A 26,782-nucleotide genomic window follows, 5' to 3' on the forward strand; every position below is an offset into this window, starting at 1 on the left:
TGCCAATAATTGATGCTGGAAAAGTCATTTCACCTTCTCAGGCCTCATCCCCCTCCTTCGTAAAGTGAGAGAGCTGAACAGACTTATAAAGACTGAACTTTCACATTTACTGTCTCAATTTGCCTCCATAATATCCTGCGGGGAAGGCCTTTTGATCCCTATTTTACTGATGGGGAAATTAAAGCCGAAGAGACAGAAGAGTCCGGGTGACCCAGCCAATCGGAGGCAGAGGCAGGACCCACAAACAGCCTCCTGACCCTTGCCTGGCATCCTCTTGTCTTCACCAGGGTTTCTGGTACTAGAGTAACGTCCAGATGCCTTTAAAAACATTCTCATCGATCCTGAGAATACGGCAAGGGATCTTGACTGCGGAGGTCTGCAGACCCAAAATATAAGAACCGTCTCGGTTTGATCTACCTGAAATTCTTGGTTTATTCAGGGGACTGTGGAATCCTTGATTCTCCCAGTGCCCATATGATCATAAATACAAACACCAACACGGGTGTAGTCACATGGCCATGCAACATGAGGCACATGAGACAGACAACCAGATGATCCAAAAATATAATTTTTAATTGTTTGAGATTATCATTGAAATGAGCATAAAATAATTAAAGTCTTAATGAACTTGGGGACTACCCCCCGCCCCCAATCTGAGATTCTGTCAGGCTGCCTCCACGTCGCTGAAAAACCCCTCCCAGTTCTAACATTCTTTGAGTCTCCCTGGTAACCATCTGCTGGTTGAAATGACAATTAAGCTGTTCAGCTGCCTGGTTCACTTCGTTCCCTCATTATGGCTCCATGCCAGGGTCAAGAAGGCCTGAATTTACCCACCTGCAGTGACATGCGGAAGGAGGAGGGAACCTCCCAAGGTCAGGGATAGGTCTCGAAATACAGAGTAAAAAAGACCTAAACCTGGTCGAACATCATTCATTCATCCACCATCCCATTCACTAATCCATCGTTCTTAGAACATTCACTCCTGCCTGTTCTCAATCTGGGAAAGAGGAGATAGGGTAGGAGAACATAAATAAGGTTTACCACAGTGTGTATAATGTGCCACTATCCACGTCATGTAAATACATGTATGTGTATACCCACCGGTAACATTGCTTCCTCCTGGGAATCTGGGGGAGGGGTTGGGAAGCTGGGAGACTTACTTTTCTCTGTATCTTTTTTGTACATTTACAATTTTGCATCATGTATATGTATCACCTACTCCAGAAATGTTTCAAGGTAAACAGTGCTCCCGACTGCCATCCCAGGGCTCTGGTCGTTTGAGCAGGCTGACCCCTCTGTGGTGGTGCTGGTGTCAGTGGTAGTACTTTGGGGTCAGTAAGTGGGGTGAATAAAGAGACATCTCCTGGATAGTGGCATGGACATATATACACTACCAAATGTAAAATAGATAGCTAGTGGGAAGCAGCCTCATGGCACAGGGAGATCAGCTCCGTGCTTTGTGACCACCTAGAGGGGTGGGATAGGGAGGGTGGGAGGGAGATGCCAGAGGGAGGAGATAGGGGGATAGATGTATATGTATAGCTGATTCACTTAGTTATAAAGCAGAAACTAACACACCATTGTAAAGCAATTAAACTCCAATAAAGATGTTAAAAAAAAAAAGATAAGCTAAATGACCTAAAAAAAAGAGAGAGAGAGAGAGACATCCCCTGGCCTTGTTGACCATGGCTCTACGGCCTCATCCAAGGGACTGCTGACCTGAGAGGGCTCTGCCCACCCACCCCTAGCTTGATCCCACCCCAACAGGGTGCTGTGCCCAGGATGAATTACTTGGAGGAAACAGGGGCAACCGCCCTGCTGTGGCCTCAAAGAGACCTGTTTTGGTGGCCATAATGTGGTCACATATGAGTGAAAGTGATGAGGCATGTGTGGCCCTTTCTCCCCCAGACAAATGTTTTCCTGGGAGCCATCAGGGGCTCTCCCAAGCCTGCTGCCACGGGTGAACGGGCAGCTTTCTGCAGCGATGGTGTGCCTACTGGCTCCTCTCCTGAGAGGCCAGGAATGCCACTCCACTCACATCCCTGCCTCTGGAGGCAGCCAACATGCCTCGGGACCCAGGACTGGTAGATCTGGGTTCCCGGTGTCCCAGTTCCTGCAGAGACCCAGTCCCACTCCGAGATGTAGTTAGATGGGGCAGCCGCACGGGATGGCCTTCTGGGGGGCAGCTTCTCCAGAGACTTTTCTTAGTGAGTCCTGCCTGGGGGCCTCAGTACTTCCTGCCACTGCCCTCCTCTTCCCCGCCTCCCAGAGAACTCAAGACTGTCCTCATCCTTATTTTATTTTTATTTTTTATGTTTTTGTCCACTCCACACAGCTTGTGGCATTTCAGTTCCCCAACCGGGGACTGAACCTGGGCCACGGCAGTGAAAGCGCTGAGTCCTAACCATTAGGCCACCAGGGAATTCCCCCTCATCCCAATTTTACAAGTGAGGAAGGTGGAACCCAGAGGTAAGGTAACTTCCTCTCAAGTTCACCAAGCCTATAAACCTCTCAGACTGAATTCAGCCCAGGTTGACCCAGCTGGAGAAGCCACTCACCTCTCACTCCACCCCAGGGCCTCCCAAGAAGGGCGCTATGACCAGAAAATGGCCTCAGCTTCTGCAACCCACAGAAGCCCAGACAGTAGAGGAAGAGATTGGTGCTGTTGGTTATATTAAAATGTAAAACCCTTGTGCAACAGGACTCCATAAATAAAGTGAAAAGACAAGCCACCAACTGGCAGAAGATAGTAGAAACGGACCCAGGATTAGAGCTGTCACAGATCAATAAGAACAACACAAACAACCCGGGGAAACACGGCTCAGGATACAGAGGCAATTCACAGGAGAGGAAATGCAAAAGACCAATAAAATAATGAAAACGTTTCTGCTTCACTGATCAAAGACATACAAATTAAAACTATGAAGGGGAGGCATTTAGCCCCTATCAGAGTGACATAAGTTCTGAAGTCTGACAATAGCCTGCCTGAGCCTGGATGTGGAAAGGCAGAAATTAGCCAGGCCTTCAGATGCAAGGATGCCCATGGCTGTGTGGTTTGTACAGAGGAAAACTGGAAATAAATACCCATCAACAAGAGAATGGATTAATAAATTGTGGTACGTACAATGAAAAGGATTAGAAGAGTGATGATGTATTCTGCAGAGCTCTGCACATTAACGTGGATAAATTTCAAACAAAAGTTTGAACGAAAACAAGTTGCAGAAGACAATGTACAATATTATATCATTTATGAAAACTTCAAAAATCTGCAAAGCAACCCTTTTTGTGTTTTATGAATATATACATACGTAGCATAAATATGAAAACATGTACAGGAAGGATTCACACCAACCCCAGGGAATGGGGTGGTGACTCTCTGGGCAGGAGGGAGGGGAACAGGCTGAGAAGCTCCTATTTATTTGTGATGTCATGTTTCACGATCTAGGTCCTGGGAACATAGGAGCTGTATGTATTTGTCTCTATATTTTTCATGGTAAATATTTTATAATAAAGAAAAGCAGGGGGCTTCCCTGGTGGCACAGTGGTTGAGAGTCCGCCTGCCGATGCAGGGGACACAGGTTCGTGCCCCGGTCTGGGAGGATCCCGTGTGCCGCGGAGCGGCTGGGCCCGTGAGCCATGGCCGCTGAGCCTGCGCGTCTGGAGAGAGGCCACACAGTGAGAGGCCAGCGTACCGAAAAAAAAAAAAAAAAAAAGCAGGGAGCTGGACAGTTGCTCCAGGGTCAATTGTCTCTCAGGTCACTGATCACGGTTAGAGAATTCCATCAGAAATGTACTCCTAGTCATTGCTCCTAATTCTGTTCCTTCAGGATCCCATGTGAAAACCCAACTATTGGTGGCATACATACGAATTGGTTCCTGCCCTCAGCAGGCTACTTGTGCAGGCTGGCAACTGCAGAGAGGAGCCCGCATCTCCCAGCCGTCCCCTCCATTGCCACCCTCCTCCACCCCTCACCACCTCTTCCGGCCCTCTCAGCAGATGGCTGCTCACACAGCATGTTCTTTTCTGTGGAAAGTCCTTGAGAAGCTCAGAGGCAAAGAAGGCTCAGATGAATTGCACCACATTTGTCAGTGGAGTTCTCTTTGCTAACAGCGGACCAGGCTCAGCAACGGATGCTTAGTGGGAAGAACTGAGCTGGGAGTCAGGACATCTGCTGTTGATTTACTGGGTAAGTGACACAACCCCTCTGAGCCTCAGTGTCTCCCCAAGTACACTGAGGGAGATGCAAACCTAGAAGCATCAACATTTACTGGGGAGCTTTGAACAATGCAGATGCAGGGGCCCCATAATCAGAATTGCCTGAGGTGGGGCCCTGGAATTGTCTTTCTAGTGAATCGCCAGGTGATTCCAATGCCTGGGCAAGTCTGGGAATCGTTAGACGGTCATTCCAGGTTGGACATTCACGTCTGGGAGAAAACTCTACCCACATCACCTTATTTTCTCTCCCCACCCCCAGTGCCTTCCTGCATCCTCGTTAATCATCACCCTGAATAGTTTATGCCAAACAGGGTGCTGGGTGAGAATGAGGGAGCAGATGAGCTTCCAGAATGCAGCCCCTCTCAGCCTCCCACTCCTTAGTAACTGCAGGAAAGCTGAGAAAGAAGGTGAGGAGAGGGGCAAGCACTGGTACCCTCCATGGGGAGAGGAGGGGCTGGTGGTAGGGACATGGCCCAGCTGCATAATTCCTGCCCCTCCGCCCCCAGGAACCAGCACCCCAGCCCCTAAAGAGAGCTCTTTCTTCTCCTCCCTCCCTCCACACCCGGGCGAGGGCAAGAGTCAACACAAATCACAGAATTCTAGAACTAGAATGTCAGAGGCAGACCAAAGTTTTCCCAATTGCAGCCATTCACGGCTGTCTTACCACCTGTACTATTATTTAATTGATACTTTCTTTGACATTGACTCACTGTTTTTATTTTTACTTGAATGCCTGCTTTAGCCCCACTCTAAGCAATGATACCTGTGAAATAACAGGTTTGATGGGCTGGTTATTTTTTGTCTAATACACTTTAAAATAAATACATAATGATTTCCATTTTGAAATGTCCATCTGTGTATCTCCTGAAATCATTTTGTGAGTCACCGCACTTTTCAGAAACATTAAACTTGTCCATCCCTCTTGTTTACAGAGATGCAAACTGAGGTGCAGGCAGAGGTGGCATTTGCCACAGGCCACAGTCCTGGGTGGAACCTCATTTTTCCACAGGCATCCACACTGGAGAGACTAAGGAGTACACACCACAGGGCCCTCAGTGGGCCCCAGGCACCCTGGTGACCTTGACCTTTAGGGAGACCTTCTTTGGTTGTGCACTGCCCCCTCCTGGCCCGTTCTTCTGCAATGTGGCTCCTCCTGGAAGGAGCAGCCGGAAGAGGTAGCCTTGCTGCAGACGGTGATGCTGAGATGAGAAGCTGGGGTAGTCAGGGAAGGCATCATTGTGGAGGTGGCATTTGTACTTGGTTTTGAAGGATGAACAGACCGGGATGGGCCTGAATGCCGATTAGGAAACTGTGATTTGATCCCACGGTCAGTGGTTCATCTGGGGAAGGTTTGGTAAGCAGTGCCAAATGGAGTGTGAAGAACACACAGGGGAAGGGAGAGTGATGCGGAGAAGAGAATGAGGGCAGAGGTTGCCTGGAGGGAAGAGCAATGTGGCAATGGTCCAGGCAAAGAGGGACAGGGCCTACCTCTGCCTCGACCCCACTGGGGACTTCTCCAAGTCAGTTCCTACCTTTGGGCCTGTTTCCTTATGGGCCAGAGGGGAGAGCTGGGCTCCATGCCCTCCAAGGATCCTCCAAGGATCCTTTCGGCTCTGAGAAATAACAACATAAAGAGGAAATTATGCAATAGCCAGGTCATGGAAGCAACCTAAATGCCCATCGACAGATGAATGGCTAAAGAAGATGTGGTACATGTATACAATGGAATATTACTCAGCCATAAAAAGGAACAAAATTGGGTCATTTGTAGAGATGTGGATGAATTTAGAGACTGTCATACAGAGTGAAGTAAGTCAGAAAGAGAAAAACAAATATCACATATTAACGCATATATGTGGAACCTAGGAAAATGGTACAGATGAACCGGTTTGCAGGGCAGAAATAGAGACACAGATGTAGAGAACAAACGTATGGACACCAAGGGGGGAAAGCGGCCAGGGGGTGGGGGTGGGGGGTGGGGGGTGGGATGAATTGGGAAATTGGAATTGACATGTATACACTGATGTGTATAAAATGGATGACTAATAAGGACCTGCTGTATAAAAAAAATTCCGGGCTTCCCTGGTGACGCAGTGGTTGAGAGTCCGCCTGCCGATGCAGGGGACACGGGTTCATGCCCCGGTCCGGGAAGATCCCACATGCCGCGGAGCGGCTGGGCCCGTGAGCCATGGCCGCTGAGCCTGCGCGTCCGGAGCCTGTGCTCCGCAACGAGAGAGGCCACATCAGTGAGAGGCCCGCATACCGCAAAAAAAAAAAATAAATTCAAAAATTAAAAATAAATAAATAAAGTGTATTTGAGTCAAAAAAAAAAAGAAGAAATTATGCCGACGAGACTGGATTGTTATAACCCTTTTGGCAGTTAATCTGGCTTTAGCTATTAAAATAAACCTATTCATCTCCTCTGGCCCCCTTTTGATTCCATCTTATGAAAATTAAAGCTCTGGTCTGTACGAATGTATTTACTAGGCTATTCTGAGCGGCACTGTTGTATTAGCCAAGCAACCAGAAGGGACTAACCTATATCACACTATCTCCCGCCTCTGTCGGTCAGTGGTGCCACAGGGGAATGGTTAAGAGCGCTCAGCCGCTGGAGCCTGTCCGAATGCTGCCATTCACTGGTTGCACGGCTGAGGCCCTGACCTCTCTGAGCCTCAGTTTCCTCATCTATAAACAGGGCTGATAACCAGTAATATGCCGCCTAGGGTGCACAGCAGAGGCTCATGGTACCCACTCTACAAATGTGAGCTGTTACTGTTACTCGAAAGGCCGTGGCAGATCCAAACATCCGGAGAAATGGCTCTAATATGTTATTAACTGAAAAAAAGCAAGTTGCGGATTTGTGTGTTTAGTATGATCCCCTTTCGTAAAATAGAAAGAAGAGAGAACGGAAAAGGGGGTTGAAACCTGGTGAAGGATGTCTGTGTCTGCGAGGAAGAAGGACGTGAAGGGATCTGACACTAGGCCCCTGAGACGGGTTGGGGAAGGGAGGGGCTGAGGGTCGGGAATGTTACCGAAAGCTCGGCCTCTCTGTACACCGGTGCCAAATCAATGCTCAGAGACAGAGTTTTGGGTGAAGTAGAAAAGGATAGCTTTATTACTTTGCCAGGCAAAGGGGGGCTCCTGCCTCGAAAAACTATGCGTCCCAACTGGGGAGGATCTGATGAGGGGGTCTATGACAATGGCTCAATGGTGGGGCCTCTGACAAGATTAAGGGTGAGGAGGGCTTGCGCTCCCTTCATCTCGTCTCAGGTGGTCGGTCGTCTAATCTTCATGAGCTTCTCTCGTCCCTTCCATCTTTTTTTTTTTTTGGGTTGCAGCAGGGTCTAGTTCCTGGACCAGGGATCGAACCCGGACCCCCTGCATTGGGAGTAGGAGTCTTCTTCTTTTTAAGATGTATTTTATTATTTATTTATTCATTTAATTTACTTTTGGCTGCGTATGGTCTTAGTTGTGGCACGCAGGCTCTTCGTTGCTGCATGTGGGTTTCTCTCTAGCTGTGGAGTGCGGGTTTTCTCTTCTCTAGTCGTGGCACGCAGCCTCCAGGGCACGTGGGCTCTGTAGTTTGCAGCACTCGGGCTCCCTAGTTGAGGTGGGCAAGCTCAGTAGTTGTGGCACGCGTGGGCTTAGTTGCCCCGCGGCATATGGGATCTTAGTTCCCTGACCAGGGATGGAACCCTCATCCCCTGCATTGTAAGGCAGATTCTGTACCCCTGGACCACCAGGGAAGTCCCAGAATGGGAGTCTTCACCACTGGACCACCAGGGTAGTCCCTTTGGTTCCTTTAATCTTTCCTCAGGTGGTTTCTTAGCTGCGGAAGAAGGATTAGCAACTTGATTAGCAACTGTTCGAATCTGCCCTTTTTTTTGTTTGTTTGTTTGTTTTGCGGTATGCGGGCCTCTCGCTGTTGTGGCCTCTCCCGTTGCAGAGCACAGGCTCCGGTCGCGCAGGCTCAGCGGCCATGGCTCACGGGCCCAGCCGTTGCGTGGCATGTGGGATCTTCCCGGACCGGAGCACGAACCCATGTCCCCTGCATCGGCAGGCGGACTCTCAACCACTGCCCCACCAGGGAAGCCCCGAATCTGCCCTTTGGAACTCAGGGAAGGTCATGGAGGCTGGAGTCTTGACAAGAAACTGGGGACAAAAGGGCCTCCATGCCCGGGGGCCCCAAAGGGCCTCACTCGGTTTGAGGAGTGGGCTGGGAATGGATGAGAGAAGGGAAGATTAACTCAGTCTTTATATATCTATGAATTGTTTTATTTGTTACTGCAGTAATAACTTTTCAATCTTTTATAACCTTTAAAATCTCCATTGTGGGGACTTCCCTGGTGGCGTAGTAGTTAACAATCCGTCTGCCAATGCCGGGGACACGGGTTCGAGCCCTGGTCCAGGAAGATCCCACATGTCGCAGAGCAACTAAGCCTGTGCGCCACAACTACTGAGCCTGCGCTCTAGAGCCTGCGAGCCACAACTATGGAGCCCACATGCCACAACTACTGAAGCCTGCGCGCCTAGAGCCTATGCTCCGCAACAAGAGAAGCCACTGCAATGAGAAGCCCATGGACCACAATGAAGAGTAGCGCCTGCTCGCCGCAAGTAGAGAAAGCCAGCACACAACAATGAAGACACAACACAGCCAAAAATTAATTAATTAATTAATTTTTAAAAAATCTCCAGTGCGATTAAAGAAAAAAGAAACAGAGGAATTGTCATCCCAGGAGAGAGAAGGAAGCTGTGGGAAACACAGCTGGCCCAAGTGACTTGGCTAGGGAGAATCCATTTTCACAGTGGATGAAGGGACCGACTTTGGGTGCTGGGGGCAAAGGCAGTCTTCCCACATGGGCTCCTCTCTTGAGAGTGTCTGTGCTGGAAGGGCTTTTGTCCAGCTTCTCCAACGAAAAGAAAATTTGAAGATCAGAGAGGGCAAGAGACTAACCCAAGGTCACACAGTAGAGCCAGGCCAAAAAAGCAGTTTCCTGACTCCCGGCCCAGTAACCTCTCCCCTGTATCAAGCTACCTCCCACCTCTGTGCAGGAGCCACTCCTGCTGGGAAGAGAAGGGGATAGAACCCTACCTGCTTAGCTTCCTTTCCTTCTACTGACAGTCCTTCCTTCACTCATTTCCTGAGTGCCCTGCTCGAGAATGCAAGATGACTAAGGCATACTGCTTACCCGAGAGGCGCTCACAGTCGAGTGGCCTGGAAGCTTCTGGCTTCTAACACTAACAAAGACATCTTTTTCTAAGTGGTAGAAAAATGCTCTGAGGCCAGTTTTGTGTGTGTTTTGTTTTGTTTTGTGTTTGCTGTTTTGCTCTTTTTTTAATGCACTCTTTTGTTTGTTGCTGTCTTAACTGTTGCCATGTTATATTTTATCAGGTTAATGTTTTGATTTTGTGCTTGAGCCCCAAGGCAATGCGGCGAAGGGTATGATTTGGAAAATCAAGGAAACAGAGAAATTGCCCACAGAAGAGGCAGCCTCCCGGAAGCCAAGGATAAACCATAAACGCCTAAAATGAATTTCATTAGGAACAAAACCAACAACCTGTTGCCAGACCAAAGGTATTAGATCATCCTGGTTTGGCTTGGTTTTTGTTTTTTAATTTAATACCAATTCTCCATTTCTTCCAAGGTCAGCCAAGGATGGAAGACCTAGTTCCTTCTCCACTGTCTTCTAGAAGACTTCCACATTTCTGCTTCCAGGCCTGTACTCATGGTGTGTGCCCGGCCTGCTTTGCTCTCCTCTCTTCTTCAGGAGACAGGCTGTAACCACCCTTGCACTGGCCAGTATTTATGCACCGGGGCTGGGAATAATGTGGGCAACAAGCGGACCACCAGTCTGCCTTCAGGGAATTTACATTCTACTAAGGCAGGCATTCTCAACTGGGGCCATAATGCCCCAAGGGGATGAAAAGTGGTTCTTGGAGGGGTAAAAACACTTTTATCTTCCTAATGTTCACTGTCTCAGTGAGTAGCCCTACCAGCCACCCAGTCAGTAACCAGGGCACGGTCATCAATTCGAGTTGCCAACCCTGAGCTCAGGCTCCTGGTTACTGATCTTGTGGCTGCCTAGTCCATGAAGGCTTCCACTCTCTCCCTGAAAATGGACCCCATCTGTCTTCACTTTCCACCCTGCCCAGCCTAGTTTCCAGGGCCGAAAGATTGGGCATCTCTTTTGCCAACACTTTAGAACGCTCTGCCCTTTTCCCCGCCCATCTGGCAAAGCCCTGGGCGTGGATAAACCCCACCAAGTATTTTCCCCTGTTTGCACGTGGGTAGGTGACCCATGGTGGGGGAAATCACCCAGCCGACAGGACAGGACACGCTGGGTTGTCAGCACTGTCGGACATTTGGGGATTTCGTGGGCAAGTTTGCTCCTCAACCGTCTGAATGCACACTCTCCTCCTTCCTTCAAACTCCTCACCACCTCTTCCTCACTCTCAGCAGAAGACCTTGCCTCCCACTTTGCAGAAAAAATAGAAGCTCAAGATGAAATCTCCCTTAACATCCCACTACAAACCTACATCTACATCTGCACCCATCCTCTCTTTGTTCCTTCTTTTGGTTCTAGAGAAGTCATCCCTCCTCCTTTCCAAGACCAACCTCTCCACCTACATGCCTGATTCCATCCCCTTGCACATGCTCGTGAACATCCCTCGCTGATTATCTCCCCTCTTTCCCACACCCTTAATTAATCTCTCCCCTTGATCTGCCATCAGCCTGTAAACAAACTCAGGTCTCTTCCACCTTCTAACACACCTCCCCCCGTACCCCCACATATTCTTTGACCCCGTCACAGCATCTCTCTCCTCCCCTTCACACAAATACTTCTCAAAAGACCCACTGCCTCCTTCACCCCTCCTTCACTCATCAGACCCGCTGCCATCTGACCCTCTCATCACTCTGCAGAAACAGTGCTCCCTAAAGCCACCAGCATCTGCCCGTGTCTGTCATTAACCAAAGCCACTGCTTCCATCCACATCCTTCTGACCTCTCAGAGCATTCCCCATTGACTCCTCCCACTTTCCTGAAACTCTCAGCTTCCTTCCCTTGGCTACCTTCCCTACGCCCACCCCCCAGGGTTTTCTCCCACCTCTCAGGCCCTCCTTCTCGGCCTCTGCAGGTATATCCTCGTTTGCACAGCCTCTAACCTGTGGTGTGTCTCACAGCTCCATCCTGGGGCGCCTTCTCTTTGGACAATCCAGCCCTCATCCACAGCCTCGTGATCATTTGTCTCCTGACAACTTCCCATCCTCACGTGCCTCCAAACCCAGGCCTCCAAGCGCCTACTCAACATCTACACTCAGTGTCCCAAAGGCCTTTCAAGCTCAACACATCTAAAGTGGAAGTTGCACTTTTCACGTCCCCCTCCACACCCTCCCATCCTTGCTCACCCAACACCGCCTCCCAGTGGTCTCCAGTTTTCCCCATCTCAGTGGAAACTACTGCCTGCCTGTTTGCAGGGAAACCTCAGAGTCCATCCTGACACTGTCTCTCCCTTACCTTCCATTCCCACATATCTCTGTGACGATTTTACTTCCTGATAACTGGAACCTTCCACTGCTCTCCAACTGCACTGCCACCAGCACCACCTCTGTGATATTCTCCCTGGATGCCTGCCCGTACTCCTAACCCTAACTTATCCTGCAGCGACTCATACACACACTACCCCACTCTCCACTAGGCATTCACACGGGTCACATTAAAATGCAAATGTCATCCTGTCCTTCTTGGGCCTACACTGTCAGTGGTTTCCTATCACTCGGAGGATGAAAAGAAAGATCCTTTGCCCACCTTCTGCACTCCCCAATCCCCCTGCTTTCCCTCTGGCCCTGTTACACAGGCCTTTTCTCACCTCTTCTCTAGCTGTAACTTCTGCCTCAGGCCCTTTGCACAGGTTCTTTCTTCTGCCTAGGATTTTCCCCGTACCTCATCCTCCCCTGCATATAGTTCAGATCTCCTCACAAAGATCATTTCCTTAGGGAATCCTTCCCCAAGAAGAGATAGGTCCCTCCATCCTGTCAAATGCTTTCACAGTAATGGCTAACGCACACACAAGCGCAGTACTATTCTTTGGAACTCTTCTGTGCATTTCTGCTTAGAACTCACTTACTCCTCATGGCAACCCTATGAGGTAGAAATTATAATTATCTCTGTTTTATGGGTGAAGAAACTGAGGGACCAAGAAGTTATGTAACTTACCCAAGGTCACCTAGTTAATAAGACGCAAAGTGGGAATTTGAACACAGGCAGCATGACTCCAGTATAGCTTTTTTTTTTTTTTAATTTATTTTTGGCTGCGTTGGATCTTTGTTGCTGCACACCAGCTTTCTCTAGTTGAGACGAGCAGGGACTACTCTTCATTGCGGTGCACGGACTCCTCATTGCAGTGGCTTCTCTAGTAGTGGAGCACAGGCTCTAGGCGCTCGGGCTTCAGTAGTTGTGGCTCGCAGCCTCAGTAGTTGCGGCGCACGGGCTTAGTTGCTCTGCGGCATGTGGGATCTCCCCGGATCAGGGCTCGAACCCATGTCCCCTGCATTGGCAGACGAATTCTTAACCACTGCGCCACCAGGGAAGTCTCCAATTCTTCCATAAGAAAACACTATCCTTTTCCTTTCTGCACTTACTACTGTTTGTAACAATGTATTTGTATGACTATTTGTTTAGCTTTTGTCTCCCCCATTAGACTATAAGCTCTATTGGGGTAGAGACAGTTTTATCCCCAATAGTAGGTACTTAATAAATATTTGCTAAATAGCTGAATGTAAATTAGTCTCTCTCACCACATTCCATCAGTCACCTGGTCCTGTCCCTGTTTCTTCCTAGAGCAGCAGTTTCTAAGCCTAGGAGGTTCAGGTATGTGCTTATCCATGTCCTAAAACTGGAGGCAAAATGTCATGTGTCTGTACACTTCAAATTTTTCTACAGCAAAGGTTAGGTTCGTGCTGTCTCCAGTTTCTCGATGGATCCATGAAGTTAAGAACAGCTGATTCAAATATTCCCCAGCCTAGGTCACCCTCTCCCTGCCAACCTCCCCTCCACAACTACAACACCCTCACGTCCAGTTTTGTTCTCCATAAATCCATCTTCCATGCTTTGGTCATATCAATCTTTTAAAAACATAAACCCAGGTCACCCTCCTGCATAAAATCCGTCAGAGACTATCTATTGTCCTTGGAGCAAAGGTGCAAACTGTGGCTGGGGGGAGGGGGTGCACTAGGCCCTGCTAACTTCTCCATCCTTTTGTGTCCTCACTCATTCCCTTAACCCTCCAACTCTACAGCCCAGCAGCACAGACTTGGATTTATATCTGAGTTTCCCAGCCTGTACCAGGGTGGTTTCTCCTGTCTATACTCATGCAGTGCCCTCTGCGTGGGATGCCATCCCTCTCCTCTGCACCTAGAAATTCCTACTCCATCTTTAAGCTTAAGCTTAGATATCTTCCTGGGGTCAGGGGCCCCTCCTTCTTTCTCCCACAGGCTGTATCTGTCCCGGACAATGCACAGAAGACATTGAACCATAGTTACTTGGTTACCGACTGTCTCTCTCCTCTCTGTGAGCTTTGAGGGCGGCTGCCATATCTTATTCATCTTTTTATCCCCCAATCCTAGCCTAGCGCTAGCCCAAGGTATGGTGCTCAGTAAGTATTTGTTCAGTGAATGAATGAACAATGACAAATAGTACTTGGTTTATGGGTTCTAAAACACCTGTGAAATGAATAAATGAGTGGGTAACTGCAAGTTCGGGTCTAGAGAGAGCTGGAGATTAGGATGTTCAGAGATGAGTAAAACCTGACCGCAGCTGTCAGACAGCTAAGTGGAAGACAAATCTCCAGGAACGAGTCCGAAGGATTTAAGAGGAAGTCATTCGAATCGTGGCCGGCCCAGGAGGCGTATCCGGGTCTGACCACGCCCTCCCAGCCAATGGGAGGTCTTGTTGTCCTCCCTGCCTCCGCCCCTTACACCCACCGGAGAGGGGCCGGCCACTCCTGGAGATAAGACTACATGTTCCGGCGTGCCGCGCGGCGGGTGAAGGAGGAGCCGGAAGTGGGAGGCGCGAGGTCTAAGGGCAAGAGGGAAGTGGCGGGCGGGGACTGAGGGGGGCGTGCAGGTAAGCCGACAAGCCGGGGGTTGCGGGCATGGCCGAGGCCAGGAAGCGGCGGGAGCTGCTTCCCCTGATCTACCAGCATCTGCTGCAGGCGGGCTTTGTGCGCGCGGCGCGGGAAGTGAAGGAGCAGAGCGGCCAGGTAAGCGTGCCCGGGCCGTGTGCGAGGGCCGCGTGCAAGATCTGAAGAGAGGAGGCCCGCGCCTCCTCCCCTGGCGGCCTGGAGGGCGCCCAGAGCCGGATACCCGCGGTGATCCGGGACGCGGCCTGGGGTGCCGAAGGAGGCTCAGCCTCTGCTCCCCACCCCTGCGGCTCCCAGTTCTTATGGGCCTCAGTTTCCCTGTCTGTGCACTGGGCGGGCCGGGACGTGAGATATGACTCTCAGGGCTTTATAATTCCCGCGCCCCTTACCTCCACGCCCTTCCTGGGAGCGGCAGTTTAAAGTTTCCGAAGTCTCGGGCCACGTGGCTCGGCGCGGCTCCTTGGGGCGAGAAGGTTGCTGCGAGTCTGAGAGGTGGATTGCGACCAGCTCTGGTGGGGCGAAAGAGCGCCGAGAGAGGGGGTCTGAAGCCCCTTAATTGAGCTGGAGCTCAAGTCCTTAGCAGCCCTTCTGTACTGAGTCGGACAGCTTTGGGATTCGAACTCGTGGTGCAGTCATTTCACTTCATCCGTTCTTTGAGCAGCTGTTAATCTGGCGGTCAGAGTGCTGGTGACAGAATAGTGAGCACGGTCCCTCAATTCACTGTTTAGAGTTTACAGTCTGAATTTGGTAGCGGAGATAGACATAAATCAAAGAACCATAAAAGCACCCGTACACTTAACACTGTCTTAAGTGCCAAGAACGAGAGGCATAGGGTGCTAAGACAAGAATGGCAGCTTGCCCTCGTCAGGGATATCCAGGGTTGCTTTCCTGAGGAAGTGGATGTTGCTTTGAGATCTGAGAGAAGGGAGGTGGATATTCCAAGCAGAGGTGCAAATGGTTGCATATGTACTGCCCCAGAAAGTTGACTGAAGTGTGGAGTACAAGGGTGATAGAGGTCCCCGGGGAGACAGAGGCAGGGAGTTGGCTTACTTTGGTTTTCATCTGAAGAGCAGTGGTAAGCCACGGGGAAGTTTTAAGCTGGTATGGTGGCTACTGACTTGGTTAATCAGTACCCCTTGGCTGTGGTGGAGGCTGTGGTCATGATGCTTGCTCTCAGGACCTCCTGGAGAAACTAAAGGCTGATGGGCCTTACGACATTACCTGTGCTTTTTCCAGTTTTCTTTGGACCTCGGTAGCCCTTCTTACTCCAGTTAACATGACTTAACAGCTACAGGGGGTGAAGGAGAATACCCATCTGCTTTGGGGCATTTACCTAAGCAAAAGCATCCTGCCCTCATGGAGCACACGTTCCAGCAGGAGCCGAAAGATGACTGATTTTTTTTTTTTTTTAAAGTTAATGATACAGTGTGTGGGGTGATGGTAGGTGCTAGCTATAAAAATAAGGCAGGTGTGGGGGGATAAAGAATGTCAGAGTTAAATTATCTATATAGGGTGGTCAGGAAACCCCAATGAGAAGGTGACATTCGGGCAAGGACCTGAAGGAAGTGAGGGAGTGAGCCGTAGAGTTGGCAGGAGAGAGCATTCCAGACAGAAAGAATTGCAAGCCCCCATGCGGGCGGGGTGCCCTGACAGATTTGAGGGACAGTGAGGAGGCCAGTGTGCCAGGGGCAGAGGAGAGTGAAACTGACACTTTCAATTACTGTCAGTTACAGTCTCAATGTTACTGGCTCCTGTGCTGGGCTAGATGGTCTCCATCAGGCCTGACAGCAACATCTTAGGTGGGTACTGCTGTTATCCCCATGTTAGAAAGAAAGAACCAGAAGTTTGAAGAGGTGAAGAGAGTAGCCCATCCAGTTAACACAGGCGCTCTGCCTGAGTCCAGGTGCACCCTCTTGACCACTCTGCCTAAATCCCCGGCACTGCCCTCGCCCCACATTACTCACTCAACCTCCTTGGGGCACTTGACACCCCAGGTTCTTGATATTTGCAGAGAGAATAGGCTTCTGATCTTGGCTCCAAAGGCCTCTGCTTCTACCAAAGGACTGGCACCATTTGGTTCCAGTCTCTTCCCAGCGGGTGAGCTGACAGCGCGGTGTCTGGGCTGTGGTTCGTACTGTCCTGGGGAGATTGACCAGCCTGGCTTTTGAAAGCCTTCTGAAAGGTCAGGGGTAGAAAAAGCCCTGTCTCGTGGCATCTAAGCCTGGAGAGTGCCAGGGAGGCTGGGGGCTGGATAAATGCTAGCCTGGAACATTCCAACTCTAATCTTCAAAGGTACTCCTCACCAACATGTTGTCTTAAAAGGTTTTAGCTGGAAATACTTGCCCTGCTTGTCTCTGGAAGGTTTGGGTGGTACTGGAAGGGTCAAGCAGACATACTTCCCAGAGCAGAAAGACCCCCTTCTCAACCACCTCTCTGTAGATGATGACGTTGAGAGAGTGGGGCCCAAGGAGGACCCTTACTGTGCTTGGGGGATTGATTGCTGCTTTCTCTTTACTTCTCTGCAGAAAAGTTTCCTGACTCAGCCTGTAACCCTTCTGGACATCTACACACACTGGCAACAGTAAGTCTAATGGGACTGAGAGAGTACAGCAGGGACACTGCAAGCCCTCAGCTTGGGATCAGCTAGGTTACTAACCTGGTCTAAGATCTGTCCCCATAGCCCGCCGTAGATACTGTTATCACCTCCAGGAAGCCAGGTCACAGATACGGGTGTCTGGTAATGGAGAGGACACTGAGCTGTGATCAGTGCCTCTTAAGGACAAAAGCTTCTCAGCAGCTTTTATTATTCATTCAATCAGTAAACATTTATTGAGTAACTACTGAATGCCAGGCTTTGTTCTAAGTACAAAGGTATTGTCATGAGTGAGACATACATGGTTCCTTCTTTCCTGGAACTGACATTGGAGTCCAGGGAGGTAAGCACACCTCAGAAAAAACAAATGAGTGTAAAATTATAGTGGTAGTAAGGGTTATGCAAAGAGGTGCCCAGTGCCAAAACTACCTAAACAGGTTAGCCTAGCCTCATTTGGGGGTTTAGGGGAGGCTTCCCCGAAGTGACCTTTGATTTGAGAGCTGCAGGTAGTAGGGGAGTGAACGAGGCAATAGGTGTGGAGGGGCCAGTAGAGCGTACCTGGCAGAGGGAACTACTGGTCTGAGGCCTGTAGCTGCGGGCACAGTGCAGACGAGGCTGGACCGTAGGCAGGGCCCACTCCATGCAAGGCCTGATCATCCATGGGGAGCAGTTGTGTCTTTGCCCCAAGAGCCGTGGGAGCCATGGAAGGGTGAAGCAGAGAGTGGTGAGATCACTGCAGCGTGGCACGACCAGTCGAGGCTGTGGATATCATTATCCAGGCAAGAGCTGACGGAGCTTGAGGCAGTAATAACATGGGAGGGAGAGAGTAGAGTCCAGGAATGTGAGAGGATGAGATGAGGGTCTGCGGATGGCTTGGAGAGGCAGTCTAGTCCACTCCCAGGTGTCTGACTTGTACACCTGAATGGAAGGAACCCAATTTGGAGGGAAAGATTTCAAAGACATGTTGAATGTGAAATGCCTGTAAAACCTGGGAAACAAGGAGGGGAATAATCTAAGGACGTATCAGCAGAGGAATGGTTTGAAAATGAAGGAGGGATAATCGTTCTCTCCATGAACTGGCCTGACCACAGCCAGCTACGGGAGTGAAGGACCTGCAGTCATGTCCCATGAGGAATGATAGTGAATACTGAACCGTCTGGGATGGGAAAGAGATGTCAGAGGGGCAGGCAAGGGACCTCTGTATGCACATCTTTGAAGACAAAGGGAGTGGGGTGTTCCCTGGGGCCCGAGAGGCTGAAGTGGGACCCACATGTACCTGCTTTAGGAAGACAGGTTTCAGCTTCTGAATAAAAGCAGTGGGTCAGGTCATCAGAGCTCTCCAGAAATGAGGTAGGCTACAGTGGAGTTGTGAGTTCCTTGTCATCAGAGGTGTGTAAACAAAGGCAGGCATGGTGTGGAAGGGATCCGAGCTTCCAGTAGAGAGCTAAGGTCTTTGAGAGCCCCATCAACCCTCAGTTCTTGGCTCTCCTCTGCTGCTGAGGTGAGCACAGGGCACACCCCCACTTCCTTTCGCACTTGCCTAGGTGTCTGTGTGTTTGCACAGCACTTCCTTCCCCAGAGAACTCCTTCAGTGAGCCGCAGCGCACGCCCTTCCCCGCCACCAGCCCCTTCTGTGGGTGAGGAGTACTGACTGGGATGAGGACCTCACAGCCTAACCTAGTGGTTCAAACCCAGCAACTAGCCGTATGACCTTGGACAAACTTGGCCTCCCCAAGTCTGTCTCCATCCATAAAATGAAGATAATAATGGTAAAGTGCTAAACCTAGCCATTGGAGGCATCCCCCTCCCACCCCCACTCACCTCCGTATTTATCGAGCACTTACTGTGAGCCAGAACTGTTCTTGATATAGCTGGGAACAACCCAGAGAAAAATCCCTGCCCTTGTGAAACTTACATTCTGTTGGGAGGAGAGAGGCAGAGTGAACTGATACATGTAGTAAATGAAACCTGTTTTTGCAGAAGATTCCCTGGGAACAAGGGACCCAAGCAGCACATCCCAAACTGGCAGAGCAGCATCCGTCCCATCTGGAGAACATGGGGCACAGACAGTGACTCCCTCGGGGCAGGAGGCTGGGGTCAGGGGAGATGATGCTCGAAAGTTCCAGCAACTCAGCCATCTGGGTGCTTATCCTCCCCAGTGCCTGAGACTTACTCTTTGACTCTGGGCAACTCACTTGCCCGTGAGACTCATGCTATGTGCTCAAGGTACTGAGGGAGCTGGAAAAGGTTCCTGCCAGCCCTCCTCTCCAGGGGCCTGGCTGTGCAGTGGGGGCTTCAAGCAGGAAGTAGGTAAAATAACAGGAGAGAGGAACGTGCTCTGAAGAAAATGAAACAGGATGGCAGGGCAGAGAATGTCTTAGGGGAGGGGGGGTGATCAGGGAGGGCCTCTCTGAGGAGGCTGTATTCGAGTTGAGGCCTGAAGGACAATAGGGACCGACCTGGGCAGACTCTTCCAGGAAGAGGGCACTGCAGGTGCCACAAGTTCTGGAGGAAGGAGGAGCCTGGATGGTGCTGTGAAGTGTCTGTAGTGCCGGCACTTAGCGCTCAGTGACTCTTAGCAGCTGTTATATAATATTGTCCACCCTTCCTGAATATTTGAAGACTCATAGACAATTGTAAAAATACGATGAAATGAGTGAAAATGCAGAACACAAAATTGTATCTAACACTGTGTTTCATCACTGTTTAAACTCTCTTCATGCACGTTTCCTTTGGGGGCAGGGAGGATGTGGGGAGGTCTTCCTTTTCAACTCTCCTGGGGTTGTCCTTGTCACCCGGTTGAACTAGCCAGTCACCCTTGTCCTGCAGAACCTCGGAGATTGGCCAGAAGCGGAAGGCAGAGGAAGATGCAGCCCTGCAGGCCAAGAAGACCCGCGTGTCAGACCCCATTACCAGCTCCGAGAGCTCAGAAGAGGAGGAGGAGGTGGCGCAGGAGGCAGAAGCAGGAACCACCAAAGCCAGTAAGAGCGCTGTGTGCCAGGGGCTCAGCTCAGTGCCCTGCACCTTTCAGGAACAGGCTGTTGTATATTGGATTGTTCCAGGGGAGGGTCCACCTCCAGCTTCTCCTTCAGTGAGCCCTCAGAGGACCGGCCCTTTTAGAGGGAAGGTTGGAAGGGTCCCACATACCTATTTCAGTCTTGATTTGAGCCCTTCCTCTGGGCCAGACATCGTGTCCCAGGGGCTAGGAATCCAATGGTGAACAAAAACATGGATGGGCCCTTACAGTCTAATTTGGGGTACGTGGAGTCAGCCCCTCCAGTGGGGCCCAGGAGCTGCATTTTTACAAGCCCTCCAGGTGATTCTGGTAAAGATAGAAGCCCACATTTTCAGAAGAACTGCTAGAGAGATTTCAGAGAGGGCAGCTGGCGGGCACCTCTTCTGTGTGCTTACGGGCTGCTTCAGGAGTTGCCGATCTTCCTGTTATTTTGGAAGTGTGCAGGTTAGCACTGGCAGGCCGTCCCGGGCACTCTGGTTTCAGGGTGTTGGCAGGGGTGACCCGGGGAGGCCTTCACAGCCCCTTCTCCCCATGTTCTCAGGGCAGTTTGTACTTTAACCAACAGTGGTCATAGCTCCACAGAGGAATTATCGTTCTTCTTTGCATTATTGGTTTTTACTTACATAGAAGATAATTTCTTAATTTTTAAATATGTTTTCTGATTGTAAAAGAAATACAGGCTTTGTTATGGAGTATTCATTATAGAATATGTGAAAATTACTTTTCAGAAAGGTAGGGAAAAATTACCCATATTCTTGCCACATATAATTTGGCAAATTATTCTTCCATTTATTTTTCCTGAACATGTTTTTTCAAATACTTGAGATCATACTGAATATGCATTTTATACCTTGCTTAATCTTTTAAAATTATAATGCAAAGCAAGTTCACTGTGAACTGTACAAAAGCATACAGAAGAAAAGTGGGAGGTTTCCTGTTCCCCTCGCCTGCTCCCCTTCCACTCCCTAAATGTATCTCCTGGAGGGGAGCCTTACAGTGCTCTCCTTTGTATCTGAAATCATACAGATAGACATCCATACTTGCCTACGTCCATACCTACACACTATTTAAAACAAAAATTGTAAAGTTTCCTACTGACGGGCTACTCGATATTAATAAATTTTTTAAGCTCTAATAATGGAATTATAATTATACTTTTTAAGAGTCCTCATTGAGAGAAACATGCTGAAATATCTGTGGGCAACATGGTATGATGTCTGATGTTTTCTTCAGAATAATACTCAGCAGGGAAGGGCGAATGGGGGGACAGTTGAAATAAGATTGGCCACAAGTTGATAACGGTTGGGGCAGGGTGGTTTTATACACTTTCTCTCTACGTAGGAACGGGCTTAACATTTTCCGTGATTAAAAATAGAGAGAGATGGAATTAAATGTCAGGAAAAGAATTAGATCATATCATTCATCTCAACAACATCCTGTTTATTTCACAGCATACATTAGAAATCTTTCCCTAATCTGAGCTCTAAGGAGACGACACCCCGGTGTAAAAGCAACAAGAATCTGGAAATCTCGACATCTAACAGGGTCCCGGTCTCATGGTTCAGCTACTTCTCCACTGAGAAACCGCTTAATTCGAGCAGCTTTCTCTGTGGACCTGGGGCTGCCTGACCTGCTCCTGTCTCACTGAGTGATGTTAGGGCTGCAGTGTGGCAGGTAGCCTGTGGGAATGGCACCCCTGGAGTTGTGCGGGACCTCCGGGGTAGTATGCGGCAGGACTAGGAGCCAATCCCTTTTCCTCTGGGGGCTTCAGCATCTCGTGCCACCAGGGAATTGGGACCCCATCGGGGATGCAGACACATGCCTTTCATGTCGTCACTCTCCTCTCTTGCTCCTGGGGGATGTGGCTGATGCACCACCGAGCTCTTTCCCAGTCCAGGCTCGGCCTCAGATCTCATGCCAGCCCCAGGCAGCCATACCAGTCGAATTATTAGGTGAGCTGAGCCTGTTTGCCACTCACCCATGAGAACATGCTCATCTGGCTCACCCAACCAGTGTTTGTGTCTTGCAGTCCCGGCACTAGCATCTACCAACTCCTCAGCCACGGGGATGGTTTTGCCTTCAAGTGTGAAAGAAAAAGCCAAGGTGAGTGAGACCACCTTCCAAGCTGTCGCCCGTGGGAGTTGAAGTGCCCTGTAGGACACAGTCCCCTGTGTCAGAGAAGGATAGGGTTGTGGGTAATTGCCCAACCCTTGGATTGGATTCAGATCTTGGATTCAGATCTCAGCCTCAGTCGCAGTGTGATTGTGGTCTGTCCCTTCACCTCTGTCGGCCTCAGTTTTTTTTTTCTGTAAGATGGGGATAATACCTACCGCCATGGGCCACTGGGCACATTACACACCTGGAAGAGACAGTTCCTTTCCTCCTCCAGCCCTGCATTCACCTGTTCACTCGGCAAATCGTTACCAATACAGTTATGTTCCAGGCACTGCACAAGGCAGTGGAGACACCAGAGCAGATAAGACACTGGTGGCTCTGAAAGCTTGAGAAGCATTTTATTTTGGGTTTTTTTTTTTTTTTTTTGGTTGTTTTTGGCCGTGCCGGGGGGCTTGTGGGCTCTTAGTCCCCCGACCAGGGGTAGAACCTGTGCCCCCTGCAGTGGAAGTGTGGAGTCCTAACCACAGGACCACCAGGGAACTCCCTCAAGAATCACTTTCTAGGCTGGAAACTACTTGGAAAGTAGAATATCCTTTTTTGGTCATCCACAAAGCAGTGTCACAGGCACGTAAAGGATTATGTCCCTGATATTGCCTGTAGCATTAGCAAAAAATATGTAGAAAGAATTATGACGCCATGGTAATGTCCACAACAAGATGCTCCTTACCACTGAGCAAAACTGCTGTGTCCCAAGAACTGTAATTCGGTTCTCTCCACACCTCTGTGAGGGGAGGTACCATTTTTAGCCCCACTTTGCAGATGAAGACACTGAGGCTTAGGGAGGTAGTGTGCCCAAGCTCACAGGGCTAGGAAGTGGTGGAGCTGGGCTCAGATGTGGTCTGTGCTCTCATTTGCCAGGCCATACCCACTGTCTGTCACTCCTGTTCTGTGTAGGCAAAGACCAAGAAAGCCAGCAAGACAGTGAACTCCACGGCACACCCTGCCTCCGGGAAGGCAGTGGCCCACCTCCTCACCAGGAAGTCACCCCAGAAGGCGGCAGGGCCCTCTGCAAATACCATCCTGGTCTCAGAAACTGAGGAGGAGGGCGGTGTCTCGGCCCTCAGAACCACTGTCAAGCCTGGTGAGCGGCCCTGCCCCTAGGACCAGGCCCCCCGAGTGCGGGCTGAGGAAGCAGACCTGGGCGCTGCTTTGTCAGGCCCTGGGACCCTCTGGAATTCAGGAGGTTGTCTCTATGACAGCGAGGACAGCCACCTCAGGCCATTTTCCCCTCCCCGGGTGAGGAAGAGTCAGCTGCAGGGACACCTCAGGCCTTGCGAGGGAGTGTGAGCAGCCGGGGTGGGCTTGGAGCCCTTTCTGGCTTATTGCTCTCAGGTGGGTGCAGGGCCTGCTGCAGAGGCTCAGAGGCTAAGCTGAGAGGCCTGGGCTTGCCTCCATCTCCCATGTAAAATAGGCGTCTGCCCTGCCTGCTGCTGTGTGCTGGTGGAAGGAGATCATCTGAGCCATCAGCTTCTGGCGCTCGTGTGCTGGGACCTAACATCACAGGCCTTACCGGGGCCTCAGAGCCGCGCAGGAGCTGCGGCGGGAGCGCCCGCACCTGGCCCTGAGTAGTTGGCGTGGAGGGTGCCGGCGAGGGGTGGGCGGGTCTGGAAAGGCCCTCAGTCCCTCCTTGTTTATTCCTCAGGAATGGCGGCCGCCAGCCAGGCCGCCAGCTCCAGCGAAGACACCTCTGGTTCGAGCGATGAGACGGACGTGGAGGTAATTGCCGCCCATCCTCAGGAGCTGCCCTCTGCAAACCTCTAACCCTCCTGGGGGCCTGGCCGGGGCCTCACCTACCAGGGGCACCAGATCAGTTCAGCAAGGGTGTCAGGGTGACCGGGAGCTGGGAAGGCTGAGGCCTGCGGAGGCGGGGAGCCAGGCACTGCTCCCTGCACTCTAGGCAGGCGAAGGTGTGGGGCTGGGGGGAAGAGACGCCATCCTGCCTGTGAGGTGGGGGGAAGCCTTCCTGGGATAGGCGGCACTGGACTGCGGCCTTGACGCACAGGAGGCTTCACCCAGGAGGGAGGTAGGGGGAGGGGTATTCGAGCGGGAAGAACTGCATGAGCAAAGGCCCCGGGGCAAAGGCCCCAGGGCAGGAGCATGGCTGTCCAGGGCATTGGGGTGTGGGTGAGGCTGCTGCGGAGGCTCTGGGCCTGCTGGTGAATGCCAGGCCTCAGCACTGGCCAGGGGTAGGCAGGTCTTTTAGTCAGTGGCCGTGTCTATTTTGTGAACCGTGACCTGGGAGGAGTCCCCGCTGGTTATTCCTTATTGTGCACCTTCCAAGCGCCAGGCCTTGGGGAAACAGTGGTAAGCAGGACGGGTGGGGTTCCTGCTGCTGTGGGGAAGTGGAGGGGTCCCTCAGAAACTTAACTGCTGTGGTGATGGTTATTATGAAAGGGAAATGTGGTGTGGAGAGCTCTGAGGCACAGTAACAGGAATGTGATGCAGACAGAGGGACAGCAGGGGCAGAGGCAGACACAAAATGAGTTTGGTGCTTTTAAGCAACGGTGATCTGCGATTTCATGAATGAGGCATAAAGTGATACAAGGTGAGGTCAGAAGTAGGCGGGGGCCAGATCCATGCCTGACCACGAGGACTGCTGAGAGGAATTTGGGTTTTATTCTGGAGGCTGGGAGAAGCCACTGCAGGGCTACAGGCCCAGCGGCAAGGTGGCCTGACTTACGGTTCGGAAAGATGGCTGCTTGTGGCCTGGATCGGAGGACAGTGCTGAATAGATGTAATGACGTGGTTGAGGGCTGTTGGAGTAGTGCTGGCAGGAGACGCTGGTGCCTGGCGCCAGGACACCCGGGGAAAGGTGTTGCAGAGGGAGAAAAGTAGCATTCAGGGATGGATTGCCCTGGCCCCCACGGTGCTTCCTACCTTGCCTTCCTGCCTTAGCCAGTCACCCACGAAGGTAGAGACCTTGCTCCCAGCTACCCCGGGCCTAGCTGTGGGCTGCTCCCCACATTCTGTCCCACCGTTGGGCCCTCGTTACAGCCAGCCGTAAGGACGCCCTGGGCTCCCATCCCCCAGGCCCTGCCAAGGGAACGAGCGACACTCCTGGCCCTGGGAAACCAGCAGCCAAACACATAGCTTCAGTGGGCCAGAGCCCAGAGAGGGAAGGAATGTGCCCCAGGAATCTCAGCAAGCCAGTGCCAAGACTGGGGTTCAGAGCCTAGCCTCCTGGCCCTTGGGGTGGCCACCATGACAAGATACTGTAGCTGGAGGGACAGTCATGAGCTGTCCTGGTTGAGAGTGGCTGCCCCTCTGCTGGGCCCTGTGTGCCAGGTGGGAGAGGAGCATCGTGGTTGAGAGCTCTGCCCCTAGAGCCATATAGACATGGGTTCAAGTCACAGCTCTGCCCCTTAGTACTGGTGTTGAGTGGTTTAACCTCTCTGAGCCTTTTGCCCTTTACTGGAAAATGGGTGTAAAGATAGTACCTGTCTTAGGGAGTTGTTTGAGAACCAGATGACATTAGGAAAGAGCTTTACAAACTATGAAGCATCTTATACTCCTCAGGGGTGGAGACGATTATTCTCTGATTCCATCGCCTTGTTCCAGGTGAAACCTGCAGTAAAACCACCACAGGTCAAAGCCTCGGCAGCTGCGGCCAAGGAGTCTCCAAGGAGAAGGGCAGCCCCGACCCCAGGGAAGGCGGGATGTGTGACACCCCAAGTCAGAGGGGGTGCCATGACCCCAGCCAGCAGGGCCAAGAAGCCAGAAGAGGTCTCAGAGAGCAGCGAGGAGTCCGAGAGTGAGGAGGGGGCCCCTGCGGGGACACCCAGCCAGGTGAGGCCCAAGGGAGGCCTGCTCCTCAGGGTTCCCTGGTTCCCTGGCCCCGAGACTGGTGGAGAAACTGTGTAATGAGCACCTTCCCTGCCAGAGGAGACTCGCCTTGGAGTTTGGGGAGAGGGAGGTGGGGCTATGGGAGTTGAAGGGCAAGGGCACCTGGTTTTGCTCTACCCGCTTCTGGAAATGACCTTTCCTGTCCAAGCAGTGGCCTGGAGTGGCTGCTTCCCAAAGGGCAGGTGCTGCACCCCACCCAGTCAATAACCACTCCCTTCACCTCAGTTTCCCTGTCTAGTAAATGGGCTGCTGTCCTTGTCCCAGCTAGTCCTGCTGTGAAGGGACTTGAGAAGTTTTAATTACCTGGTCCTCTGGCTTCTCAGGCCAAACCATGGCTTGTTAGCAAACAGGAATCCGCTTCCATTCCATCTGCTGGGACCCCCTTCTCCTCGCTTGGGTAGCCAGAGCTGCAGCTGGGCATGTCCTAAGGGAAAGCCAGAGAGGCTGGGAAGCTGTTGGAATCAGAGAACAGGGAGGAATAGGGGTGAGACAGGTGGTAAAAGGCCCCTGGGAGCCCTGAGCCTGCCCACCCTGGGGCAGGGCCATCATGGAGAACTGCTATAAGGAACTGGGACCCAGGGGATGAGGCAGTAGGGGTCAGGTGAAATGGGCAGGGGTTGTGAAGGCCCCGGGAATGAGGAGGTATGGCCATACTGGCTGGCCGGCCATACCGGCTGGAGCACCAGTCAAGGTGGGGAGTCCAGAGAGAAGCAGGGGGTCTTGCGAGCCTCACTAAGGCTTCGAGCCTTATTCTTAAGGTGTCACAAGGGGGTTTTCAGAAGGAGGGGAGCAAACTGCAC

The 26,782-nt window shown here is 51.2% G+C and overlaps 1 protein-coding gene across 1 annotated transcript in view; it reads left to right on the forward strand.

Annotated features, from left to right (window-relative positions):
* Positions 1-14,351: 14,351 nt before the first annotated feature.
* Positions 14,352-26,782, forward strand: part of TCOF1 (treacle ribosome biogenesis factor 1) — a 39,345-nt gene continuing 26,914 nt past the window's right edge. Inside the window, exons 1-7 of the mRNA XM_082651745.1 lie at positions 14,352-14,475; positions 16,881-16,936; positions 19,778-19,929; positions 21,994-22,067; positions 23,034-23,220; positions 23,782-23,855; positions 25,698-25,925. Coding sequence (XP_082507871.1) covers positions 14,368-14,475; positions 16,881-16,936; positions 19,778-19,929; positions 21,994-22,067; positions 23,034-23,220; positions 23,782-23,855; positions 25,698-25,925 — 879 coding nt within the window. The 5' untranslated portion in view covers positions 14,352-14,367. The remainder of the gene's footprint in view (positions 14,476-16,880; positions 16,937-19,777; positions 19,930-21,993; positions 22,068-23,033; positions 23,221-23,781; positions 23,856-25,697; positions 25,926-26,782) is intronic.

Source organism: Grampus griseus (genome assembly GCF_964374135.1).
Source record: "Grampus griseus genome assembly, chromosome: 3".
Classification (NCBI taxonomy): domain Eukaryota; kingdom Metazoa; phylum Chordata; class Mammalia; order Artiodactyla; family Delphinidae; genus Grampus; species Grampus griseus.